Below are 27,117 nucleotides of genomic sequence, written 5' to 3' on the forward strand. Positions count from 1 at the left end.
TCTATAAACATTATTACTGAACTGCATCTCCAGGAGGCTTTTCTGGTGAGGCACACTGGAGAGAACAGGGCATTAGGTGGGACAGCCGTGGCCTGTTCTTCCACCCATGGGCAGGGTTCTCTGCCATCTGTTAATAGTTCTTCTCATCTCTCCAAGCTGCTGTAAGTGATATGAGGTTGTGCCTTTAAAGCAGCTGACATCTTCATACTGCCGCCTATCCTGAGCCTTGGAAAGGTTTGGTGTACGAGTGTGTGCGTGTGTGTGCGTGTGCGTGTGCGTGTGTGTGTGTGTGTGTGTGTGTGTGTGTGTGTGTGTGTGAGACTGGGTGTGTTGAGTGAAAGAGGAAGATCTTAGATCAATATTCAGAAAAAAGTGAAATTGATTTACCAGTAGATGGTTTTTATCAGTAACAAACTCAGTGAAATAGAGACCTACTGAAAACCCTAGGTACTGACAGTGAAGACAGAAATGGAAGGCATTAAAATTATATGTTTTAGACACACACACACACACACACACACACACACACACACACACACGGTCTTTCTTGGTACTGTGTAGTCCTGTAACCCTTTCTTATCTCTTTCCCCATGTTTCTCCTTCTTCAGAACTCACCTTCAAGCTCTACCAGCGGGCCAAGCATGTGTACAGTGAGGCTGCACGTGTGCTGCAGTTCAAGCAGGTGTGCGAAGCAGCACCAGACAACGCCGTCCAGCTGCTGGGCGAGCTGATGAACCAGAGCCACAGAAGCTGCCGGGACATGTATGAGTGCAGCTGCCCGGAATTGGATCAGCTAGTGGACATCTGCCGGTGAGCTGAGAGGGCCGTGTGGGAGCCAAGACATGCCACCAGGGAATGCTCTTTCAATTACAAAAAGGCCGTAGTCTCATACCTTACACGGGTCCTTCCTATATGAGGACCCCAGTGCTCATGATACAGAGCCCCCATGTTCTTCCTGCAGGCCTGCGGGTGCTGTGAGACCTGGCCTTCTGGGGCTCAGAATTCCATCTGGAGCCAGTGTCAGTGTTAGCTGGTTAGAACCCTCAGGCAGCTTTTCTCTGACATTGGCATTTTATGTGTTTCAGAAACCCTTAGGAACCTAATGGAGTTCTGTTCTGGAGAGAGCCAAAAGAGGGTCTTGACCTTGAGAGTTCTGCTGGGGGAGGTGGGCTGGGAGAATCACCTGGAAAGCTCCTCTTGAGCTGCCATATTTATTTTGGGCAATTAGGGGAAATAAAGACCAAAGAAAGGCCAGTTTATAAACTTGGCTAAGACAGAAGTGTAGAGAGAGCCTCTCTCAAAATCTCCAGACCTCCCTGTAATTGTGCAACAATGGGGATGCTAGAGTCCTTCCCAGGGAGGTCCCACACTGACCTTGGAGAATTGAAAGGGAAATTGGAGGGGAATCAAATGACCCACGTTAGCTCACTCTGACGATGACACAGCCCTGCACGCAGCTAGCCAGGGAAATGTAATTAGGCACTTGGCGCCTGTGGCTTACCAGGCTCATGCCACACCCAGTCAGAAAGTTTAAACCCAGCAGCTAGAGTGGATCACAGATGGCAGTGGAACCTGCCTGGCCTGGCCAGGAGCTTGCACAGAGCATGGCTGAGGCACTTCCTGTCGACGACGACGTCAGCATATACTCACTAATTGCCAAAACCCCTTCCAGAGCCCGTTTTATTTTAAATAAAAAAAGCATCAAGGGCCCAATAAATGGAAGAGACAAATACTGTTCAGTCTTGGACATAAGAGGAAGTGGGATGATTTATATAGAAATGAGGAATAAGTTGTCTTGGCTTGGAAGGGGGAGGGGACTTTGAATCCTCCCAGAAACAATATGGCTGGGATCTGCCAGCCTCCTGGAATTTTCCAGTGCACTTTCTTCTCCTTGAATGGCCACCAGCATTTCTGTGGGCAAAGAGATTAGTGATGATTAAAAAATAATTTGATTGCTTGTGATAAGTGTTGCAGACAGAGGCTGGAAGGGACAGTGACTGCTGGGGTTGAAGGCAGAGCCTTTATGTGGAGTGGTTGGAGAAGGCTTCTCTAAGGAAGCAACAGGCACAGAAGACCTGAGGGAACAAGCAGACAGGCTGTTATGTGTGAGGTGCCGCGGGGAAGGAGGGAGAGAGAACAGGTGAAGTCTGAAAGCTACATTGGCCTCATCAGCTGTGTGACGGAGTCACACTACATGACCCTGTCAACTGGAGGAAGGAGTCTGGCTTCCAGAAGAGAAAAGGGCAATGGATGTGATAGTTGAGTCTGTCCTAGATATGGTTGAAGGAAGGGTTCTAGATCATTGCCACCATTGCTCTGTGGGAGGAGAGGAAGGAACCAAGAGGACTGCTGGTGTTTTTTTCATTGAGAAATGTGTGGGAATAGAGCTTGAGTGGCTAGGATATCACCACAGAATCCCCACACTGGAGGTTTGTGTGACCTGAGCTAGACCACATTTCCAAAGTGGTCCTCAATAGTCAATAAGACAGCATAGAGGACATTTTTTTCTGCTCATCAAGAGAAAAATCAGTTTAAAACACAAAAGAAGGCCCAAGGGCTGAATGTGTGTGCTCCTGAGGCTTAGCATGAAAACTACTGGGAGTTGGAGGCCAACTGTAGCTACATAAGAGCCCCTCCTGTCCAGCCAGGAGCCGCAGGATGAGACCCTGTCAAGAAAGAAAAGAAAACCAGAAGGAAATTGCACTTATGTAGTTAGGTTGATTTTTTAAATTAAGTTAATGTTAGAATTTTTATTAGATGAGATGAAATAATGAAGAAGGAACTCTTTGCCCAATTATAAAATGTCTATTTTAAATGAACAAACTGTAAATTTAAATTTTAATGTAGAATTTCCTGAGGAACACAGAATAGTTTTAAAGCCAAGTCATGTGGGTCAGCTCATTTGTTATTGGTTCCTTGAGGGGAAAAAAGTTCCTGTTGGCCACTTGTTGAAATTAGAAAGGATTCCTCCCTGTATTATTGCTGTTACTGCCCGCTATTAAGGAAGACAAATGTCTCAGGATGAGAGTGGGTGCAGACATTCCTTTGCTCCGCTCTCTTTAGAAGTCTTCCCGCAGCCCTCATCCCATAGCTGGGCTGATCAGCCTCCTCCCCAAGTCAAAGTCATAGATGTGTGGTCTTTCTCTGGGTCACACGCTGACCTCCATGCCCTGCCATGGAGCAGGAAGAGTGCCACTGTACCTGTTCTGGGGACTCATAGCTCTTTAGGCAAATGACTTCACTCTAGAGTGTTGTGAGTGACTGACCGTTGTCTACAGCCATCTTGGGGCATTCGCCTATGACAGCATGCAAGGTTATTTTAGTTGGGCTGGTTGGCTGTAGCCCCCAGTGGAGGGCATGGCAGGGTCACAAACCCTCAGTGAGTATCCAGCCACATCCCACTCTGCCCTAATTGTACTTGGTCTCTGGGAGGGCTAGCTTATAAAGGTATGGGAAGACTAGAGGGCTGACTTCCCATAGGCAAAGGGGAAGCTCTCACCAACGGAGGAAAGGCTTTTGGGGGAACACTTGAGCACACACACCTCTGTAAGGAATTCCTTACCTGCTATATTAAGAAGCCAAATAAACTCATTGACTGTTCCTACCGAGTGAACATTGGAGAAACCAAACCTCTGATTGTTGTTGGGACCTTTGGAGGGGTACCTGTGCTGCATAGTCTCTTCCTGGGAAGGAATTTTAGGGACACTGATACACTATACACTCAATTTGCTCCACAAAAGGACTGCTTCTCAGTGGCCTTTGATGTTCTAAAACAAATCTGCTGACATGTTTTCTCATTCTTTCTTACATCAGCAGCTTTGGAAGACTGCAGTTTCTTGACTCCAAAGCCATCTGAAAAAAGTCTGTAGTCTAACTATAAACCTTGTAGAAATTATGCTGGAGGGTTTGTTTCCTGAGTGATCACCTGTTTCCAATGAGAAGAAACTGGGACTCTTTGCAGTGAAGTAGACACTGAACATTGTGCATATTTATCCAACATAATATCTGCACTTTAATATCCAGCTGCATCTGTTACAGCCTACCAGAACACCAGAGCTACGTTCATCCCAGGGATAGATATGAGAGCTCTGTTTGAATAAAACATACTTTTATAAGCCAGCCCTCCCAGAGACCAATACTTAATTTGAAATGCAAGGCATAATTTGCTGTTTTTCTCCCTTTCAACTTTGTAGCAGTTGGGTCTTTCTATCCTCCCCTACCTATTCCTACCCCTCCACCCCTGATGCCTTATACCTGTTCAGAGCTTTATGATCAGCCCCCTTAGCTGAAAGCAGGACATTTGAGTAGAATGTAACGGGCCAGCATTCAGGTCTGGTTTCCTCCCAGCCCTTTGCTGTGTGAAGTCGTTGCATTGACAATCCTTTTTTATACCATTCTCCTCCTTTGCACAGTGGCCTGTGGGAGATTTCACATGCTATAGGGTTGTTTCTTGCAATTTTCCTGTTTCTACTCTGATCTGTTGTAGTGAAGGAGATATGTTTTTAAATTTTACTATTTTCTTGGAACTTCAAATATAAAAAAGTTTATTAAACAGCCTTGGCTCATCTATATTTTCTTCTTGATTTAACGCCTTTGTTGGGCTCCCAACTTAGACCTTTCTTGTAGTTTCAGAGACATGCAAAGGGCACTTTAAGAGCCAATGAGAAACAGTGCTGTCAGACTTCTCTGCCTCTCACTTTCTCTCTGTTGTTTTCTGTGTGTGAGTGCGTGCATGCATTCATGCGTGTGTGTGTGTGTGTGCTCATGTATGTGTGTGTGCAGCTGAACAAGGCAGTCTGCTGGCTCCTGATAAAATTACTTTGGTTTGTGAACAGCCATGTTGTTGATGTTTTTCTTTTTAAATTTCATATACAGTATATTTTGATCATATTATTTTCTGTCTCTCAGCTCTTCCCAGATTCTCCTTACACCCCTACCCACTTAACTCCATGGATCTTCACTCTGTTTAAAACAGCAGCAACAACAAAGATTTTAAAAAAAGAGAAAAGATGAAAATCTTGAGTTCTGATGAATTTGGACTTGGGGTGATAGAATTGAGCCCGTTCTCTTCCGCATCAGGCAGAGTGGCCACAGTGCAGACGGAGGATGCAGAGCTCAGTGTGAACTGACAGAAAGTTTGGGAAAGTGGATCTCTTGCAGCTAGACCAGAAATGACTTTCTTTTGAAATAATTTTTTTTTCTTTTTGTAAATGTTTTGAGACAGGCTCTCACTATGTATTTCTGTCTGTCCTGGAACAGGTTGACCTCAAACTTACTGGAACCATCCATCCTATGCCTTCCACCTGTTCCCCACCACTCTGTTCAAACTATTCAGGAAAGAAGTGTATGAAAATATCCCTAAATGGCCCGTGGAAGGCAGTTAAAGATCTGGTGACTTTTGCTAACAGAGCATCAGGTGGGCACACCGTCATCTAGAGCAGGCTGCAGTTGGCTTTAAGGATTCTATATACTTCAAGGAGCCTCCAATTTCTCCTGCCTTCTTCAGCTATGGTAGTGTTCGATGGGGCCTCCTATGGCAAAGTTTCTCCTTTAATTCAACAAACTACAAACAGGCCCTTTTCTATCTTAGGAGTAAAGACCATTCTAGAATCTCATAATTAAAGCAGCTTTTCAGCCTGGATGATGGGAGTTTGGGCCAAATTCAGCTAGAAAGCTATATAAGCTGTTATTTGAGGTCATCAGAAGTTTGGTAACCTTTTATGATTGTAAGCACGTTTTTCACACTTAAGAAAAATGCATTTGAAGAAAACAAATGGTTCAGTCACTGGAGAACATTGCCAGGGGAAAAGTGAGTAGCTAATGTGTAGAAATCCTGACTTCCTGGAGGAGGGGTAATGATCTATCTATTCATTGTAGTGATGTTTTCCAGGAAGTGGAAGGGAAAGGGGGACAGAATTGGGCTAAATTAATTATGAAGTTTTAAATTTATTACTAATTTGGAGTAAATTTCATTAGGAAAAATAATTGGAAGTGGTTTTTTTTGTTTTTTTGTTTTGTTTTTTTTTAGCATAAATTACATATTTGAAAGGGAACTGATCCTTTGGTTCTGTTTAAGGCTTTTGCACTAGGTCAGTTCTAAGGTCTGAGACTATGGCAGACTAATGGCGAGACGTTTCTGGCTACATAGTAGTTTATATAGTTGCCTCCCTCTCAGTGAACATTTCATTTACTGGCAAAGGTGGGTCTGCTTGTTGGCTTAGTCCCAGAAAGTTCAGGGAAGATGGTATACACAGTTAGGATCACCACCCATTTTTGGGAAGGTTTGCATAATTTTCCATTAATCATTATGCAAGCCAACCAACCAACCTAGAGTTTACTAATAGGTTCTGTGCTAATAAATTTATGCAGAATAAACCTAGACTGTCAGTTCTAAGGGACTGGTTTTTTCTCTCACTGTGGTGTTAGGTATTGGATCCAGACCTCATACATGCTAGCATGCTTTTGACTGCTGAGCTGCATGCCCAGCCCTTAGCCCTAGTGTAATGTCAGTGTGTAAATGGGTAAGCTTTATGAACACAGCGGAGAGCAGGTTGGAGGTGGCTCATCAGTAAAGTGCCTGCTGTGCAATCACGGGACCTGGCTTGGTAGTCTCAGCACCCACATGAACATCCACGAGTAATAAGCAGCCAACACTGCAGTCTTAGCGAGCATTGTTGAGTGAAGGCAGAAGGCTCTCTGGGGCATGTTGGGCAACTGGCCTTGAAGAATCAGTGAGCTTCATGTTTAGTGAGAGTCCCTGCTTCAAAAATGAAGTGGTGAACAGTGGAGGGAGGAACCAGATGTTGACCGCTGTGGTACATACCTGTAATGTGTACATACAGAAACATGTACACATGCATAACTCTCCTCTCTCAACAATAAACAGAATGCAGCTGAAACAGCTCTAGGGATTTCCAATGTCCAATGCTGTAACAGTGATTTTGATTTACCCTCTTTTGAGGTGACCCTCTGATTCCCTGTGTCATTTATATCCACTGTCCATCTTCTTACTTCCTTTCCTAACTGACTAGAGCCTTGCTACACAAGTTTCACGTGGTTGGTGTGTGGCTGTACGGGATCCAGCCTTCGGCGGTGACTCTGGTCTGTAGGGCAGGCACTGGTGACAGTTATTATTTGCCTTCAGTAGCACTGAGTAGCTCCAGATGTCACCAAAAAAAGTTCTCCGTCCTGAGTGCTAGGAAAAAAACTTGTAAATTATATTAATTTATATTTCTTGTGTCTGTGGCATCTACACGTGTGAGAGTGTACATGTGTGTAGAGATCAAAGGCAATCTTTATCCATAGCTCTCTATCTTTTTTTTTTTCTTTTCTTTTTTTTCGGAGCTGGGGACCGAACCCAGGGCCTTGCGCTTGCTAGGCAAGCGCTCTACCACTGAGCTAAATCCCCAACCCCCATAGCTATCTTATATGTTTTTAAAATTCTATTTCCCCACCTTACTTTTTGAGATAGTCTCTGCAGAACAGAGAGCCCCTAATTCTGTTAGACTGGCTGACTCCTGAGCTTCAGGGACATGCCTGTCTCTATTTCTTCTTACCAACGCTGCGCTTACAGATCTGGGCTGCAGGGCCCAACCTTTATGTGTCTGCTTGAGTGGAAGATGCTCCTTTCTGAGCTATCTCTTGAGACACCAATATATATTTCTTAAAGCTTGGAATTCATGACTACCCCCACCCCAACATTCTTTTCACAGAATCCGGGAAGAGGATGTGTTCTGTATCAAGTAAATTGCTATTATTTTTGCTTATTGGTGATAATGCTTTGTTTTCTCGTTGTTTTAGGAAGTTTGGGGCCAAAGGCTCACGACTTACTGGAGCCGGATGGGGAGGCTGCACTGTGTCCCTCGTGCCTGCTGACACGCTGTCCAGCTTCCTCGCAAGCGTGCATGAGGCTTACTACCAGGGGAACATGTCCCGCCTGGCTCGGGAGAAGCATAGCTTGTTTGCTACCAAGCCTGGAGGTGGGGCCTTGGTTTTCCTTGAGGCCTAAACAATGTCAAACATCTCAGAGAAACTATTTCAGGCATTCTGGAGCTGGCAGGACTTCCTGTGCCACAGTAAATCAGCCCCCTTTCTATTTTGTGTTGTGAAGTATGATTGCTATTATCAAGGTGCATTTCCAAAGAAATGGAAAACGAGGCTTCGTGATGACTTCTTTTCCTTCTTCCATGTATTTTTATGAATCAGAGCCAAGGATATGCTTACATCTTTGAAGTATGATTAAGATTTATTGATGTGAAGATTTTAAAGATGAACAGCAAAATGTACTTTTAGTTGTACACTCTCCTCCAATTAAATTGATAGAGCTGAATGAACTGTGTGTTGTTCTTAAATAGTGGTCGCTCCTGGCTTCCTTTAGCCCTCCTTCTTCCACAGAGTTGAAGTCTTCTGACATGGCAGGGGATGACAACGATGAATTTGGTGACTGCAGTGACTGTAGCGACTCCGATGGTGATGCTGATCCTCTGTATTCCTCTTTGAGTTTAGCCTCAACACGCTAGGAACAAAGTGCATAGCTAAGGGTTTGCAGACTAGACACACCGAGTACACTTGAATGTCAGATTTCTACATCTCTGAAGATGGTGAGGGTCACTTTGGGAGGAGGGGCCAAAAGATAGATCTCAGAGGGTTTCTTCCCACTAGCACTACCACTTGTCTGATGCCTTTCCATCCTGGCAGTCCCACCCACCCCTCACATCCCTCTTGTGCTGCCTGGCAAGGCCTGTTTGTGTTTACCTGTCCTCTAGATGTGCAGGATACAGGTTGGGTGAATAGTCTAAAGTGTGAACTGACATTGACAGTGGTGCAGTTAGGGCAGAAGTGTCTGGCTGGTCACATGGTGACAGACCAATGACAGACTTCCAGAAGCCTTTTCTAAGTTACTTTGGTAGGATAGGGAAATGAAAGAAGGTTTTGCTAAAAGACTAAGGTGACAGAGGTAGCTTGTATTGTGGCTGGAATCACTATGGTTTTTGTTTCTTATGATTATGTTGGCCCATTAAGAGGCATTCGGAGACTGAGTGTTTTCACCTGCCTGTTTCCAAAAGACATAGGCACACCATAGTATTTCTTAAAGGACAAGTCACTGGGAAACCAAGATCCACCCTAAACCAACTCCTGACACATTTCCTTCTAAATACCTGAGCAACCTTGTATAAAATGTGTTGAGTTTTCTTAAGCACAATAATCTAAGATCTGAATTTATTTAAGGTTATGATCCTGTATATTTTTAATGACCTGTATTCCCCACAACTAATTTGTGGTTGGTTTAGAATTCTATAAAAAAAAAAAAAAACAAACTTGAATCATGTGTCACTGCTCTGTTAGTCCATTTAATGATTTTCACCATTCAATTCCTTCACAGGAATATGATAGAAATGTTAAGCAATTCTACATGTTCAGTGTGTATATCTTCATGTGGACTCAGTCTTTCTACATGTTCAGTGTGCATATCTTCATGTGGACTCAGTCTTTCAACATGTTCAGTGTGCATATCTTCATGTGGACTCAGTCTTTCAACATGTTCAGTGTGCATATCTTCATGTGGACTCAGTCTTTCAACATGTTCAGTGTGCATATCTTCATGTGGACTCAGTCTTTCTACATGTTCAGTGTGCATATCTTCATGTGGACTCAGTCTTTCTACATGTTCAGTGTGCATATCTTCATGTGGACTCAGTCTTTCTACATGTTCAGTGTGCATATCTTCATGTGGACTCAGTCTTTCTACATGTTCAGTGTGCATATCTTCATGTGGACTCAGTCTTTCTCAGTCTTTCTACATGTTCAGTGTGCATATCTTCATGTGGACTCAGTCTTTCTCAGTCTTTCTACATATTCAGTGTGCATATCTTCATGTGGACTCAGTCTTTCTCAGTCTTTCTACATGTTCAGTGTGCACCCCTCCACAGGGACGCAGTCATTCGAAGTGTTCAGTGTGTACACCTCTATAGAGAGCCCAGTCTTTCTAGGAGTTTTGCCTTTGGTGAGGTACAGAGTCTACTGAAACTATTCTACTCTAGTTTAGCTTCCTGATTGTTAAGATTGTTTCAAACCTGCCTTCAGTACCTGATGTTCTAGAAGTTGTGGGACATACCCATCTCTTCTGTGAAGAGTAGGGATGGGACCAAGGGCATCGCTTCATAAATAAATGGACTTTGAGCAAGTCTCTAAAGGACGGCTAGACTTTGGAAGCTAGTGAATAGGCAGTGCAAGCCAGCAAAGCTGGGTATAGCCTGTGGAAGGCTCTGGGAGTGCAGGCTTTGCTTTAAAATGCATTTAGGAATCTTGTCAGCTGCACTGGCAGCGTTCAGACTGGAAAACAGGCCACATCTGGTCCACAAATGTATTGTTTGGCTCATTAGCACTTGAAAATGTGGGCTCTAAGTCTGGATTATTGTTGGAAGCTTGAGAGAAGACTGATTTCCTGCAGGTAAGGATGAGAAAGGGTGAGGGACAGTTGTGTGTCCCATGAAGAAGCATGTCCTCTGCAAAGTGCACTGCTGCGGCTCTCACATGTGATAAGAGCTCATGGCACTGTTCAGTAGTAGGGAATACAACAGAAAATGGGAATAAGGAATAATGCTTAAAAAAGGACAGTGATCCTAAGTGTCTAAGAGAAACACAAGAGTGTTTCGTGCCTTCGAGGACCTTTCTGTACAAGAATCGTACTTGCCCCATTTTTGCTATTAGACTGGTTGCCAGTGGGATTGCTCTGGAGTCTGGACTGCAGAGGGGAAACCATTCACACTGGATCTCTCTATCTCTGGTCTCAGGTAGTGTAGCCTGCTAGTTTCCTGCATGCTGGTGTCTTTCCCCTCCCCCTTTGGACAGCATGATCCTTCAAATTTAACAGGACTGCTCAGAAGGCTTGGAAAAGCAGAAAAGGGGCAAGAGCTCTCTCACCCCTCTTTCCTCCTCACATCTGAGTTCTGCTAGGAGTCTTGTCACAGTCTTTATTGTGTTTGGGTGAGTTGAGGGTGAGAGACATTCTTTTCATATAGCCGATGCTATCATGTAGCTTTCTTGAATTATTAATAAACAATAAAATACAACTTCAAGCACCAATAATTTCCTCTAGCTTCTAATCCAATTTCATTTGATGGGGTCTTAGCTGCAGAAATGGTCTCAGGGATTTATATTAGAAGCAAGAAATGAGGACAGTGGGCATGAGCTTATGATGACTCGAGATGGATGATCTCCCCTGCAGTGGACAGTTGATAAGAACGTGTTGTTTCTGCCACTGCAGCTTGGGTGTGACCATGCATTGCTAGTGAAACATTGTGAGGTTTGGATGTGAGAGGCAGGGGAGAGAACTCTCAATTATTTCCAGGAAAGAGGAAACTTACCAGCTTATGTAGAAAATTTTCAAAATCATTTTTGACTTCTTGGAGATTTTTGGAAGCCTTTGCTTGGAGCCTAATGGAATAAAGAAAAACATTTAGGCAAATAGACTGTTCATAGGTATCTCCTCACCAGGATTTGCAAAGACTGAATGCGGTGTGCTCTTGTGAGCACATTAACATGTTAATCACCTACCTCATTACAACTGTAGTCAGCAGGGGTAATTTTTATTCTTTTTACCAATGAGGAAACAGGTTCAGATAGGCAAAGTTCCTGCCACTACCTCATATAGAAGGCTAGAAAGCAGACGCCTTTAATCCAAGCATTTCTTTGAAGCCTTTTTTCCTACCTCCTTTTGACTCTCATCCTAGGAGAAGACTGTCCCCTTCAGTTAGACATGTCATGTAGCATCACCCTACCTGCCAGATCTTATGAGGACTTTACACAATGGCATAGGGCAAGAAGAGAAGGAGATGGCTAAGGCTCATTTGTGCCAGGGTGGGAACTAGGCCAAGGTCCTTGAGGATGGATCCCAAGGATCTTCAAAGTTTTGGTTTGCAACTACTCAATAGAGAAACACCTTTCTTTTCCTTCCTTCCTTCCTTCCTTCCTTCCTTTCTTTCTTTCTTTCTTTCTTTCTTTCTTTCTTTCTTTCTTTCTTTCTTTCTTTCTTTCTTTTGTGGTGGTTGGACTTTCTTTGGTTACTGGGAATCTAGACCATTTACAGGAGAGGCTGGCCAAGTTTCAGTCTCTCGAAGAGGCTTAAAGGGCTGCAGCATCTGTTTGGAGGGCCCTCAGCCCACCTCAGCACTCTGTACTCTCTCATCCTATACCACAATTTATAAAATAAAATTAAAACAGATAAATTATCCCTGCTCCACTGGGGCAACATGTTTTCATGTAGAGAAGCAGCGGAGACAGAGGTGACACAAGGCTGCAGTCCCACAGAAGCCAGTAGATTTCTACGTCTTTCCCAGAAAGGACATAGTCATAGGTTAAGTCCTATAGTTGAAGTAAAAATAGATATTCACAACTAATTAGGACTTAAGTTGGCAGGAGGGTGATTTTTTTCTTTTTTAAAATAAAAGGAGTTGGTGTGTTGCTTTAGATCAACCCGTGGGTAGCAACCCCTTTCCACAGGAGCAGTTAAGACATTGGAAAACACATATTTATAGCATTCATAACAGTAGAAAAATTACAGTATGAGGTAGCATGAAAATAATTTTATGGTTGGGGTCACCAACCTGAACTGTATTAAAGGGCAGCAGCATTAGGAAAGGTGACAATCGCTACTGATGAACTGCTAAGTAGGATCTAATGCTTTGTAGATACCAAATACAAAACAAACCCACTGTGGGGTTCTCTGAATTCATTTGTCAATTAAAATGATTTAATGATTTAAGCGCTACAAGGCAAGTGAGAGACACACCGGTCAAGCTCCTTGTCGATTTGTTCCTGTTGCTCTTTCAGGAACTTGATGTCGTCTTTGATTCTTTGCTTTACTCTGTAAAATATAAATAAACTCTATAAACATTTGGAGTTAATATTTAAAAATTAAGCAGTGGGTCCTGTGTGGGGAAGAATACATCAATGGGCCCTCTGTTCCCCTTAGCACATCAACTGGTGTGCTAAGTCCTCCCCACGGTCCCTTTTGGAAGCATGGGCCTGTGGTGCTGCCAGGCCCCTGGTGTGACCTGAGACCTCCCTCACTGCTTCTCTCAGGGATGCTTTGCACTGGAAGTGGGTGTGTGGGAGTGGGTTGTTGAGGCCCCACAGGGAGAGGAGTCCAGACTGTGTCTTGCATTCTGGGTAGGACCTCTCTGGCTGCTCCTTCATTCCCGGCCCCTGAGTAGCATTACACACCCAGAGCTGGCTCTGGTCCTTCCTTCCCCCAAGGCAACAGTCTTTAGACAGTTACCTTGACACAATGAGGTGAATCATGCCAGATTTTTCTTGTAAAAATTCATGGGCATTCTTGCATAGCCTGTTCCTAACTCCAGCACATAAAAGTGTCATGACCGCCTAGGAGCAAGCACTTAGCTCAAACACAAGCAGAAAATGTTCTCCGAGAAAACACTTTCCAGGAGTCTACCCTGTCTCGGTCTCTTGAATACCACCCCAGCTGCCACCCCAGTTCTAAACACTATGTCCACAGAGCACGACCTTCCTGCTTTTCAAGGTTTATCTTTGCAAGTGGTGATACTGTAGTGTATTGTTGATATAGGACATCTAGTCTCCTTACATTGGGGTGAACCCCACAGCAAGGCTTCCTACCCTCTCTAGTCCCTGATACTGGTCAGGTCCACTCTTAACTACATGGACACTTGACATAGGAGAAGAACCTGGGAATGTATAAGATGTTAAACAACAAATGCTCCTCATCAGTAGAGATCAAGTTCAGGCAATTTATGCTCTTTCTTCTGGTTATCAAACATACCAAAGCCACAATGTTGCTCAAACTTACCTCTTAAAATCCTTTTTGTTATCTGCAAATTTTCTTTTGGCATCCTTGATGATTTCACAGTATGTTGGAGCAGGCGGTGTGCTGGACTTACAGTTAAGGACTGGTTTCTAGTTAGGGATGTTTGGGAAAGGTAAATGGGACCCTTCTCGGGGAAATCACAGGGACAATCTGGCCTGGTTTCCTTTTTTGAGGCCTCAAGTGTAAATGTGCATGCTATGTCTGCTGTAGAGAAAGCCGAAAGCAAACACCATTTTTCAGATTGCTTTAAGCTTGTTTCCTTAGGCACTATAATTTAATAGTTTCATAAGCCCTGTGTGTGGGGTGTGTGTGTGTGTGTGTGTGTGTGTGTGTGTGTGTGTGTGTGTGTGTTTTCAAACCAGAGTTTGTGAAAGTTTTAGTAAGGTTTTGTCCCCTTGCTTGGGTATTCACTGAGGACTTCAGTCTCCTCTGGGAGACGCAGAGGGTAACTGCTCAGTTAACCTGGCTTCTTTCAATGCACAGCAGAAAGACAGGAGGCAGAGGAAACATGCCAGAGGTTTCTGAAGAAATTTAAAAAACAAAACTGCTATGGGTGGATTTGGAAACTATGACATAATGAGAGCATCTGTGCTCTCCTGTCTGCTGTGGGACTGTTCACACTGACACAGAAATAACCCGAGGCTCTGACAATAGGGACAGAAACTGCAGTGTAGATACATACAATGAGATACCTGCTGCCCCCAAGACTCTCGCCATTGTCACGAGATGGATAAGCCTAAAGGATATCATGCTAAGAGAAGTCCCTGTGTGTGGTGTGAGAAAGCTTGGTAATGGGTGATGGATTGAGGCCAAGAGTGCCAGCCTGTGCCAGGCTTTAAACTTTCCCCTATTCAGTCAGTGCCGAACTAGAAGGTTGGCAGTACCCACAAGCATGTTATATCAGTTTATCAAGCTAGCTGGCTTATGAATTACACGCCAGACATGGTAGCAAGCTAGAGTAAGTGAAGGAACTTTCAAGATACCATGTGTAAAGTAGAGGGAGGTTGAGGTCACCAGAGGCTGGCCTTGGAGTGGGGAATGAAGGCAAGGAACATTTGCTGGCTTTTCCAGAGTGAACATGGAGGGTGTGAGAGAGCGCTCCTGCTTGGTGGGTTCTAGCAGGCCTACTCCAGTGACATCCTGTGCTCTTAGGTCCTTGTAGGTCCAGCCCCTACCCTGCTCCATAGGTAGAGGAAGGACCTGCAGCCTCTGGCCTTGAAGACTTGGGCTTTAATCTGCTCTAGGCCCAGCCGTGGGCCTTAGACCAGCATGGCTTGGGCTTTAACTTACTCTAGGCCCAGAAGTGGGCCTTAGACCAGCATGGCTAAGCTTACACACAGGCCTGACACAGGCCAGACAGCGTTTTGTCTTAGGCAAGTCTCACTTAATAGAAATAACTTACTGGATAGAGGAGTTGAGGGCTGGGAGACCACCTGTGCTTTGCAGAGGCCATCCTAATAGCCTTTTTGCTGGCAAGCATTCAATTGGAGACTGGATCCTCAGTTCCAGTGTGCTGCCAAGGGCAATCCATTTCTCCAGGAGAGAGTCATTGTATGTGTGTGTTCCGATGAGAACCACTTCTGAGGGCCAGGCTCATCTGCTTGGGTTTCCTGTTCTCCGTTGATTACTCTACTAATAATGTGTGGTCAGAAGCGTACCTGTCTTCAGGATAATGATGTCTGGAGATCTGATAACCTGTACAAGCCACTTTCTCTTCTGGCTTAAGTGAAGTTGCCAAATGTGTCTACCAGCAATAGCTGATTCATGATATAAGTCAAATCTGGAAGGTAACATTTCAAAAGAAAACAACCCCAGGCTGTGTCTAGGTCACTTCCTGTCAAATTCTGGATTTGACATGTGATCCTTCAGTTATATTTTCTATTCTTTCATGAATAGTCAACATTAAAAGTACAGCAGTTTTCAAATCTTAAAATGAAGCGATGCACATCTCACCTTACTTCAGAGGAAGCTAAGTCTTATAAAACCTATTCATTTGGATAAATAATTCATTCAGCAAACTTAAAAAGTATATTTAATTAACTTTGCTAGTATACACCTGTCATCCAGCACGTGGGAGGCTGAGATCACAAATTCCAGGCTAGCCTGGGTTATATAGCAAGACTTTGCCTCAAAACCACAAAATATTAATGTACAGATACAATAGAAAAAAACAACATAATCAAAAGATAAAACTGCCCCATGTTCCTGCATTCCCCCAAACTGAACTGGTTTCCCCTTTCTTGTGTCTGAATTCATGTGCAGTGCTGTCTCGGATTATTTTAACACAACAGTTGGTGTCTTACAACCACGGTATCACAATTCTTCGTGCACATAGCTCAGTGTTAACTGCTGTAGACAGCCAAGATTTGTTGCTTCTTCTTCTTCTTCTTCTTTTTTTTTTAAAGATTTATTTATTTATTTTATGTATACAAGTACACTTCAGACACACCAGAAGAGGGCATCGGATCCCATTACAGATGGTCGTGAGGCACCATGTGGTTGCTGGGATTTGAACTCAGGACCTCTGGAAGAGCAGTCAGTGCTCTTAACCACTGACCCATCTCTCCGGCCCTGATTTGTTGCTTCTTGTTGAGATGTTGCCAGGCTGGTCTTGAACTTGTGGGCTCAGTTGATCCTTCCACCCCACTCCCTAGGAAGTTGGCACTACAGGCAAACACCACAGTGCTCTGCTGAAGGGACTGTTCAAATGTTTGCAAAACTGCGCCCGTGCCCGGGGTGCTTTCAGGGCTGCGTGTTGTATCTTGGTGTTTGTATAGGAGCTCATACATTGTCCTTCTCAAGGGCCTAGCGGTAGAGGCCTGCATCTACCCTTTCAGGTTAGTTGGCAGCAGGAGGCAGACACATGAGAGGGAAAAGGTAGTCTCACTTCCTACCAAGCAAGAGTCTTGCAATTCAATCTCTACCAAACCTTCCCTCAATCATGAAGTAATCTGCCAGCCCAGAGCAGAGGATCTGAGGTCAGCAAGTTGCCTCCACTGCCAGGAGCACTCTCTGTGCAGTAATGCACAGAAGGCCTTGGCTTCTCTGGGGAAGGCTGAAGAAAGTCCTGTCATTGTGGTGGTGGCGGTGGGGGTTGAATAATTAGTTAGGCTTTGCTTTTCCAGGTAGAGATGGATCTTGCTAAAGTGCTCAATCTGGAATGCAGCCACTTCCTGCTGTTATTTAATCGATCCCCTAGAGTACTTGTTAGAAGTTCAAAGACTTTGTTCCCTTGTAAAGTTCTTCTGTGTCCTGAGTATGGCTTCCATGGGTAAGCTTTTGTGACATGATTTATTTGGCATGTTGTGGGACTGGGTTTTCCAAGAAAATACTATTGGTACTAAAATAGAGTTATGCTTCAGTTCCTAAAAATGTTCAGGTTTTAACATGTGGCTTTATTGAAATGAGTTGGGTATAAGTTCTTCATAAGGACATTCTGAGTCTTTACACAGCTTGATCCTTGTTGCCCATTTGAACATACAGTGAGGTTCTGGCCTGTATTATGCTGGTGCTGCTGACGACCTCAGCGTTCTCTTGTATTTTCAGTAGACTTTTGTTAATGTGTGTTAATGAATGTCCTAATTTTTATTCTCTTCACACACTTAAAGCCACAATTATATCCCAGCTGAAGAAACACGGAGTACTTAAAAGTTGTAAATTATGAGTAATGGCTGTTTTCTGCCCCCCCCCAGGAAGGCAGTGGCGACAGCGCTTCTCAGTTCTTTGGTCTGGATTGGTCGAGCACTTCATTCCTCGTGCATGGCTCCAAGGACGCGTGGCAAGCCACTCCATGGGGAAGGAGCCATTTGGGGACAAATCAAATTGTTCTCTTCTGGATGTCACAACTGCTGTGGTTGGGCTGTACCAAACCAAGACTGAGAGAGATATCCTATAGACCTCAAATCAGGGGCCTGGAGTCCTTGTAGCAGGATAGAGTCAGTCACAGAAGTGGTGGGGCCCAATTATAGATGAAGAAATTGAAAAATTGAAGAAGTCTTCTAATTGAATCATTGCCAGACATGGCAGCCAGCCACAGACAACACGGACGGGAAGGCAGAGACTGTCACAGTAAACACTCCACCTGATATATAGGTTTTCTTTTCTTTCATCAAGTCTTAGAGTAGAATGCCAATGCACAAACCAAGGGCTTCAGTATCAATAGCAGCTTCACTATGTAACGCAAATAAATAAGAGTAATGTCCTGAGCGTCTCAAGTTTTCTCTGATCCCGAGTGGTCGCCTCTCCCTTTGTTCTGATCAGTGTCCTTTGCAGACACAGATCTTTTCTACTACAGTGTCCTTCTATGTAATTCATGGACTTTAGGGAGAATCTCAGAATGACAAATGTTCTCTCTCTCAAAAAAAAGTAGCATATGGGATGTGAGCTTGCATGTGTATGTATGTATGTATGTGCACGTGATACATGTCTAATGTTGTGCATATGTGACACGTATGATATGTGTGATGTGTATATGTGCTATTCCTAACAAATACAGCAAGGGTCAAGGCTGTCAGAAGTATTGGGTGCCACTTTATCAAACTGAACACACCCAACATGATCCCAGGTTTCCTGTCCACGTGTCTGTGTGTCTGTCCTTTCATCATTCCCTCAAAGTCCATCATGAGGGTCCAGGGCCTAAGCAATAGGGAGACACACTGTGGTTGTCCTTGCTTCTCTGTCAGCTACTGCTGCTTCACAACTGTGAGAGCCATGGCCGCTGTGCGGGGGGCTCACATCAGCGTCTGTTCTCTCGAGAGTGGGTGCTGGTTAGGTCAGCTGACCTTCCAAGAGCAGAGAGGCGATGGATGCCTCAGTTCAGGCTCAGGAGAGGGTCAAGGCAGCACTGGGTGCTCAGTGGGAAAGGAGAGCTCGGCTTTTGGGGGCAAAATTGGGAAGCCTTATGCCAGGTAGGAAGAAAACATGACCAGACAGGAAGGAAAACCACCAATGTGTGTCGGTGTGACAAAGAGACGGAGAAAGAGACAATATATAACTGGAAACTGACATGAATTCAACGAAATCCATCCATTTCTGAATATGCTAGAGCCTCCTCCTCTCTCTGGGTTCTGGAAACCTTGTGTTTAAGACCCCAGAGAAGAAACACTCAGACTGTACTTAAAGTCTACAGACTTCAGCAATGTGAGTTTCCGGCTAGCCTGGGCTACAGGAGAGACCCCCGCCTCAGACCAAAAAGAGAAAAGGAAAAGAGAAGACAGAAGAGGGGAAGTTAGCTGAGAACGAGATTATTACTGGGCCGGCTTCGCACTGGGGGTTCATTACAGTCCTATCTCTAAGGACTAAACTTTTTACTTTTCCACTTAAAAGTTTTTTGTTTCTTTGTGTTTGAATAGTCGGATGCTAAAGGTGCTGGACCACTGGGCCCAGGCCCTTCTCAGCTGATGAGACTGAGCAGGGGCACTTGATATAAACTGGGATTCTTATGCTTCTCCCTCCTTTCCTCTTATATCCTTCCTTCTTTCTTCCCTTCCTTTGTTCATTCGTTCCTTCCTCTTCCTTCCCTCTCCATGTAGCACTAGTTGACCTGGAACATGGATTCCTCCTTCCTCTCCTTCCCCAGGACTAAGATCACAGGCACATACCACCATGTCCAGTCATTTTACTTTGTTTCTTGAATTAAAAACACATGCCCAAACTGTTCCTAAGTTTCTAGGATGAACATGTTTCCTGTTCACTCTTATTTCCTCCATTGAGACACTGAGAGCTGTAACTGTTAGGTCTCAGACCCTTCAGATGTCTAGAAATGAGCTCGAGCTGTACTATAGGACCCTGGTGGTTAGATGGAAGCCAGCACTCCTCAGGAAGTGTGTATGGTTTCCATCCCACAGCGGGAGTCCCTCCCCTTTGCTGCTCCTCATCCTTTTTTTTAAATTTTTTATTATATATTTCTTTACTTACATTTCAAAGCTTATACCCCTTCCTGGTTTTCTGTCCATAAGCCCCCCATTCTCTCCCCTCCCCCTCCCCCATACGGGTATTCCCCCTATAGATCCCCCTTATTGCCCTTTCCCATATACCCCTGCACTGGGGGGTTCAACCTTGGCAACACCAATGGCTTTCCCTTCCACTGGTGCCCCAACAAGGCTATTCTCTGCTACATATGCAGTTGGAGCCCTGGGTCAGTCCATATATAATATTTCGGTAGTTGTTTAGTCCCTGGAAGCTCTGGTTGGTTGGCATTGTTGTTCTTATGGGGTTGCAAGCTCCTTCACCTCTTTCAATACTTCCTCTAATTCCTCCCAAGGGGGTCCTGTTCTCAGTTCAGTGGTTTGCTGCTAGCATTGACCTCTGTGTTGGACATGCTCTGGATGTGTCTCTCAGGAGAGATCTATATCCGGTCTCTTTTCACATGCATTTTTTAGCTTCATCAATCTTATCTAGTTTTGGTGGCTGTATATATATATATATATATATATATATATATGGGCCACATGTGTGTCAGGCTCTGAATGGCCATTCCTTGAGTCACTGCTCTAAACTTTGCTTCCATATCCCCTTCTATGAATATTTTCCCCCTTTTAAGGAGTGGGGACATCTGCATTTTGGTCATCCTTCTTCTTGAGCTTCCTGTGGTCTGTGGATTGCATCTTGGGTAATTTGAGCTTTTGGGCTAATATCCACTTAGCCCAAGTGTGTTTTTCTGTGATTGGGTAACCTCACTCAGGATAATATTTTCTAGTTCATTCCTTATGGCCGGGGTTTGTTAGTCCATGTTCTCCAGTCCTTTCGAATCCCTGCTGTCTTGCACTTTCCCATCTCTCTCACCCCGTGCGTGCACTATCTCTTGCTAATCCCACCACTCTCTTCTCTCCCTCCCATGTCCTGGCCATGTTTAGTCTGTTTTCGTCTTTCTCTGCTCTGGACTCTTCCAAATGTCTCTGGACATTCTCTCTTACCTACAATAAAAATCTTGACCCTATGGGGTGGTCATGTTGGCAATTTCCTTTTTGTGAATGCACCTCCTTGCATGTGAATAGTAACATGTTTATTAATGTAGAATCCAAACATGGCTAAGAAGTCAGAAATGGCCCAGTCTAACCACCAGTGCCACTGAACTCTTCTGTTTACTGCTAACATAACAGCAGTTGGTGAGTTGTTGTGTTTTGCATTTTTTTAAAAGGAAAAAAAAACCCAGAACCTAAACTGAGCTGGTAACAAGAAAGGACCTCATATTACAGACACTTTTCCTGGCTGCTGGTGGCTGCAAAATGCCTGCAGTAAACCTGCCCATACTCCACATCACCAAACAAAACTCTTTTGTTCTTTAAGTCTTAAAAACAATTTTCACTTCAAAAGTCCTCATCCCCCACCTTTAGCTGGCAATTTTCTATAAAAAATTTGGCCAACCCCCTCAGGAAGTGAAGAATAGCTTCAAGTAAAAGTCATTTTAAAAATAGAGTGGGGCACATCCTTACTGAGAGCAAGACTTAAAGAGGCCACCTGTCCTTTACATGCTGATGGTTTCGTGGTCCTTCTGCTGCTATAGACTCAAGGCAAAGCTATGTCTAGTTCACCACTGCGGCCCTGGGACGTCACCAGAGTAACACAAACAGGCTTTTTCCTCAGAATCAGTGCTTCTTACTGTCTCTGTTTCACTCTCTCCCCTTCTGATTTCACCTTTCTGGGAACATTTGCTCAGGTCATCTTGAGACTGGATCATGTAGTCAAATAGTCTTGCACAAGATGATGAAGGAGCCGACTGTCAGAATTGCTGGTTCCATGAGAACCACCACCTGGAACCTTCTTCTCTTCTCTCAGATTAAGATCAATGCCACCAGTTCAACACTGTGCTCTTCACCCATGTGTTAAGTGTGGTCCTGATGCTTCAGGACGTGGGAAAACACACACTTCAGTGTACATTGTGTTATTCTGTGCATAGGAAGCCTGCTCCGTGCTATCCAAGCATGCCTCCATCCTTAAAGTCCAGTGAGTGGCAGCTTCCAGACATTGAGGACATGGTGAGAACAGTAAGCACTTTAGGAACCATGTGAGGACAGTTACAGAAAGGCTGCCTCGTTAGTAGACCTGGTAAAATAGAGAATGGGTTCTCTGAGGGTGGTGGGCTTGTGGTCATATTTCTAGCGCATAACATATTGCCCAGAATGTAACAGGTTTTCGGCCAATGTTTGTTAAATCATCTGCAAGAAACGGTTTGGATCTTGGGCAATGAAGGTACACCCAGGTAAGGAGGCAGACTCAGACACTTAGTGAGCAAGAGTTGAAATTGTGTGTGTGTGTGTGTGTGTGTGTGTGTGTGTGTATGTGTGTAATATATTTATATTGCTTCTAAATACTATCAAAAAGCTATTGCTCCATTAATTAATATTAATGTTATTCAAATAGCTAATAGAGTTTATAAACTTCCTTATTACTTGAAAAAAAAAACAAAACAGAAAACAAACCAACAATGGTAATGTGTTACACTACTGAGCCAACGACGGGAGCACAAGGATCTACCCTGCTCCTCCACAGGAGCATGCAGAGGAGACCAGAGCTTCGTCGGAGTGTTTGTACTGCTGTCTTACATCTGGAAGGTGTAATCCTTTATCTTTAAAGAGAAGTAGATATTGTAAGGAATCTGTGCTCCTCCTGGGTGCCAGACTAGACCCAGTCATAGCTCCTCCTCACCTACAGTGAGTCCTGAGCTATGGCGGGGACTTTTCAAGTGCATGAGACTCTCATTGTGGAATCAGAAACCAGTGGCCAACAATAATGTCAACAATGATGACAAATGCTTGAACTAGCACAGAATAACAAAGTGGCAAGACAGGTTTTCAGGAGGGGATGCAGCATAACCATGTTGGAGGGCCTGGGCTTCCCTCATATGGGAGATCACAGCCGTGAGGCTAAAAGAGAGAACAGCTCAGCTAATTGCGCCGCAGAGGTAAACAGGGCACAAGGGAACACTGCACGAACTGTCAGTCAAAACACATTTAGAAATTATGGCAGAAAGGAAGCCATTTTCAGTGTCTTCAAATTGACCGCCTGGAAGTAAAGCATAAGAAGGATATGGCTCTCGGAGTATCTTGGTGAACTTGCTTCCCTTCGGATTATAAGTGACGGAAATACCACCTAACTCGTGCATCTTAAGATAGTACAGAATCAGTGGACTCTGACCCCCAAAGTCAAAGAGAACTTTGTAAAACTCTGGACCCAAGCTCCTATAGTGGGACTGTTGGAGGAAGGAAAGAGCACAAGTCATTGACCACTTCTCTGTTCTTAATGAACTGTAGATAACTTACATGGTATCTATGAAGAAAATTCCCAAGGGATGTATCAACATACACAAAAGAAAATTCTATAAAGCATTCTTTAAATATCTTACTATTTTCATGTTTGTGTTTTGTCTGTACTATGTATGCCCCCTATATGCGTGCAGTGCCAGCAGAGGCCAGAAGGCAGCGCTGGAACACCCAATGGCTGTGACATCATGTGGGTCCTGAAAGCAGAACCCAGGCCGTCTGCAAGAGCAGCCAGTGCACTTAATCTCTTCATCCTTCTTAACACAAAGCATTTTCCAGAATCTCAGGCTATGAGTGCTTACAATGAGTGTTCTTTCAGAATACTATTTTCTAATTTTGTCTATCCATCATCCATCTGTCTGTCCATTCTCCCATCTATCACCCATAACCTATTATTAATGTATCAGCTATCGATAGATAATCAGTCTCATGACAAATAGATCATTGTATCTTGCTTATATTCATTCATAGCTATCACAATATTCTGACCCCCTCAACTTGTAACTCAATATTCCCTCCCTCTTCTATTGTCCCCCTCACCACACAACTAGATCCCAATTGAATGTAGGATTTTTCTTTCCTCCTTCCTATTTGCCTTCCTTGTTCTCCCCATCTCCTCCTTTTACAACTCTTCCTTAGCCCCATTCACTTTCATGCCTATATAGGCATAGACACTCATTTCTGTTTAAATCCAGATTCTACATGGGAGAGAAAATGGGCAATGTTTGTCTTTCCAAGCCTCACATATTCTTGCCTAGCACAGTGCTTTCCTTTTTAGGCTTTTGTTAAACATCAAAGCTGAGTATCAGTCAATTGATTTTATTCAGTCTGAAAAACAGAAAGGAGAGGGGTGAGACAGAGGGAGACAGGGAGATAGACAGAGAGACAGAGACAGACAGATAGGTAAACATCCTTCCAAGTTATGTCTCCAGTGACATACTTCCTCTAGCTGGATCCCATCATCTTCCATCACCCACTGTTTTCCTCCAACAGCACCCCAGCTAGGGACAAGCCTTCAGCACTTGGGGACATCTCAGATCCAGGCACAAGCCGAGATGGGAGCCCTCCTCCCCAGTAGGAAGCACAATGGCAGGCTTGAGGTCTTGGGGTCTTGGGCTTTCCAAACTGTGCTAAACTCCTGCTATTTAAACCATAAACTTAGGGCTCGACCTTTTCAGTGGCAGTGAGAGATAAGACCCAGGGCCGAGCGGTGGCGCAGACACTGCTTTGCTTCTAACGTGGCTCTGGGAATGGCTGCTCAGCCTCTTACAGTCCCTCTGCCCCCAGAGGAGGACGTGCAGGCGAGAACAGTGTAGTTCTATTACATTCTTCAGGTTTTCAGTCTGGCCGTAAAGGAAAGAGGTATGACATACCATCTGTCCAGATAAACTCCCACCAATTTCAATTTGGGACTCAAAAATTTGCTAAATATTTAAGGTAGGAAGAGATTTCACTATTGTTAAAAACCAGAAAATATGTGAATACATAAATGAAGAAAATTGATTTGATATGGACATAATTTCCATTCCTAAATAATCGTCAGACCCATTAAGGTAAATTAAAATTTTGTCAAGAAAGAGTGTAAAAATTTAAAATCTGACTAGTTATAAATGAAGAGATCGACTTCAGAGTTTTAAGCCAGTGAAGGAATCTAATCTTGACTAAAGTAACACAGTGCTGACTGTGGCATTGCTCCCTGAGAGGCTCCTCCCAGGGACTTGGGCTACAAACCAGAGTGTCTTTCTTGATGGCCTCTGACAGCTAGTCCTCTCTGCTGAAGATGCCATCCTGAGTACTCAAGTACTCAGCCGCATCTGAAGGATGATGAGCCTTCTGGTCTCCGAGGGACTTTATAATATTTAATAAATAATACGGGGCCCCTGCATGCACAGACTGTGATGCTTGTCCAACAGGGGGAGCTGTGAATAAAACTGCAAAGACACTGTCTGCAGAGACTGAGCCTGCCTGATTATAACCTGAGTACCGGGGAGACTGCAATGCTGCAGGGAGGGAGCATGTGGGGGTGGAGGGACAGTGTGGGGAGTGGGTGTGGGGTTAATTGTCCCAGGCTAGCTTTAGCCCTCAGAACAGTCACACATGCCTATCTCCATGTCAGAACTAACATGTAGCTAATAGATAAAATCCCTTTGGAATCTATTAACTTAGCAGACACTAGCATCCATCAACCCCAAAGCTAAGAGTGTCAACAGACAGCATTTTGGAGCCTCTGGAAAATCTTCTCCATTTAGCCGTACGCACTCTCTGATGTGCCTACCTGTGAATTTTAAAATTACCTTGGTTCAAGACTTTCTCTGTTTTATAAAAGTATGAAACTTCATGAAACTACTTCCACAATGGAACATGGGATCTGGGGAAACCTAAATCTGTGTTCTCAGGCCACAGTCACTCAAAATGACTCCACAATAAACTACCTCTTATTCCCTTAAAACAAAACAAGCAAGCAAGCAAGCAAACCGCAGAGGAGTTAAACCGTGGTACTCAGGAAAGCAGCGTCTCCAGTGTCATCTTCTCCAGGGCCACGCCTAAGACCTGAAGACAGAGCAACAGGGGCCAACATCCCTTTGGTTGCCTTGGGAACCATAACAGCCCCATGGGAGCACTAGAGGGTGTCTTCATATGGCAACCCAACGAGGAGCCACAGCAGAGGACTGTCATGGAGAAAAGAGAAGGGCTGTGGCTTGTGTGATTTTTAAAATTTCACTAGCGATGGCAGTATTGTCAGAAGAGACATTTAGATTTATGATTAATATCTCCAAATACGTCTCTGATCATCAAATTATTTCTAAGATGCATGCTGGGAATGTGCTGACCGGGATTACTGTGTGAAGCCCGTCAATTTTAATGACACTGAACCAGGGAAGGTCATACGATGCCGCCTGGGCCCACCTTGGTTGTCACTTTTGATGCTGCAGACTCTTCCTTGAGTACAGGCAGTGCTCTTGGGTTCTTCAAAATATCCTCGATTTTGAGACCTACAGCTAAAATGAAATAATAGGACACTCTGAGTAATTGTTCCTTCCTTCTCGAAAGGCCGCATGCTCTGCACGTTCATCCGCGCAGTGCGTACCCCACATCTGACCAGAGAGAGAGCACGAGCAAGGGGCAGGGAGAGCTGCTAGAGCTGCTGGCGCAGAAGAGACAAACCTTCTACTCACGACTTCACTGGGCTGCTGTTTAGAACTTGTCAAACTCGTTCATTTATATATGAATGCCGTTCTCGTGAAATCGTTCCGTAAGCATGTAGCAAGGGTTGAAAAACGTTTTTTAATTGATTTGTGATGTGTTACAACAGGGAATACTAGATATTGGCCTGAAATTCTGGAGGCGGGCATGCATTTAATACCATCAGAGGTTAAAGCATCTGGTAGCCAAGAACTGACATTTGACATTTGGAACAGATCCAAAGTAGCTTGGAGTTAGAATGAGTGATTGAGGAAAGAAATCATACAATGTTTTAAAGCTTTTTTTTCTTTTTCTTTTTCTTTTTTTGGTTTGTTTAAATACAACTTATGTAGCCCAGGCTGGGCTTCTCTGGTTCTCAGCCTCAGGCATGCTGAGGTCACATTTTGAGTGTTTCTTTAACACGGATCTGTGTGATGGCGGTTTCTGGTCATCTCTGAAGGAGTGAGCATTGAGAAGAGAGAGAGCTTGGCTTCATGCCTACGGCCCTCCATTGGAAGATTGCTATGCAGAGCACCTGACCGTGGTTTCATAACTGCTGTTAGTAGAGGGTAAGCTATGAGCCCTCACAAAGAACCCAAACTGGGGCTATCTGGCACTCAGTTGCAAAAGTCAGTAGTAAATGAAAAACCAAGTAAAGAAACAGAAGAATAAAAATAATCAAGGAAAAGTTACAAAAAGCCTACAATATTTAAAAACTCTAGACATTGACAATCTACAGTATTGTTAATAGATGTCTGGACCCGCGGATCCCGGCCCGCAGCAGCTCTCTGCTCCCAGACCCCGTGGGAAAGAGACCTCACCGCCTGGTCA

General features: G+C 44.2%; 2 protein-coding genes across 18 annotated transcripts in view; one reads left to right on the forward strand and one right to left on the reverse strand.

Moving 5' to 3' along the window:
• Positions 1–18,048, forward strand: part of Galk2 (galactokinase 2) — a 132,900-nt gene extending 114,852 nt beyond the window's left edge. For 9 of the 15 annotated variants that reach the window (XM_039104560.2, XM_039104557.2, XM_017591576.3 and 6 more), the window contains 2 exons: positions 609–810; positions 7,801–8,329. In XM_039104560.2, coding sequence (XP_038960488.1) covers positions 609–810; positions 7,801–8,008 — 410 coding nt within the window. In that variant the 3' untranslated portion in view covers positions 8,009–8,329. Of the gene's footprint in view, positions 1–608; positions 811–5,259; positions 5,417–7,800; positions 8,330–17,535 lie in introns of those variants that run through there. The other 6 variants (XM_063283324.1, XM_063283323.1, XM_039104556.2 and 3 more) reach the window with 4 other exon arrangements.
• Positions 8,227–27,117, reverse strand: part of Fam227b (family with sequence similarity 227, member B) — a 159,192-nt gene continuing 140,301 nt past the window's right edge. Inside the window, exons 12-17 of one of the 3 annotated variants that reach the window (NM_001013920.2) lie at positions 26,011–26,102; positions 22,873–23,033; positions 13,826–13,903; positions 12,791–12,865; positions 11,367–11,436; positions 8,227–8,515 (exon numbers count right to left, since the gene is read on the reverse strand). In NM_001013920.2, the coding sequence (NP_001013942.2) occupies positions 8,246–8,515; positions 11,367–11,436; positions 12,791–12,865; positions 13,826–13,903; positions 22,873–23,033; positions 26,011–26,102 (746 nt within the window). In that variant the 3' untranslated portion in view covers positions 8,227–8,245. Of the gene's footprint in view, positions 8,516–11,366; positions 11,437–12,790; positions 12,866–13,825; positions 13,904–22,365; positions 23,034–23,058; positions 25,654–26,010; positions 26,103–27,117 lie in introns of those variants that run through there. The other 2 variants (XM_006234909.5, XM_039104564.2) reach the window with 2 other exon arrangements.

Source organism: Rattus norvegicus, chromosome 3, assembly GCF_036323735.1.
Source record: "Rattus norvegicus strain BN/NHsdMcwi chromosome 3, GRCr8, whole genome shotgun sequence".
Lineage (NCBI taxonomy): Eukaryota > Metazoa > Chordata > Mammalia > Rodentia > Muridae > Rattus > Rattus norvegicus.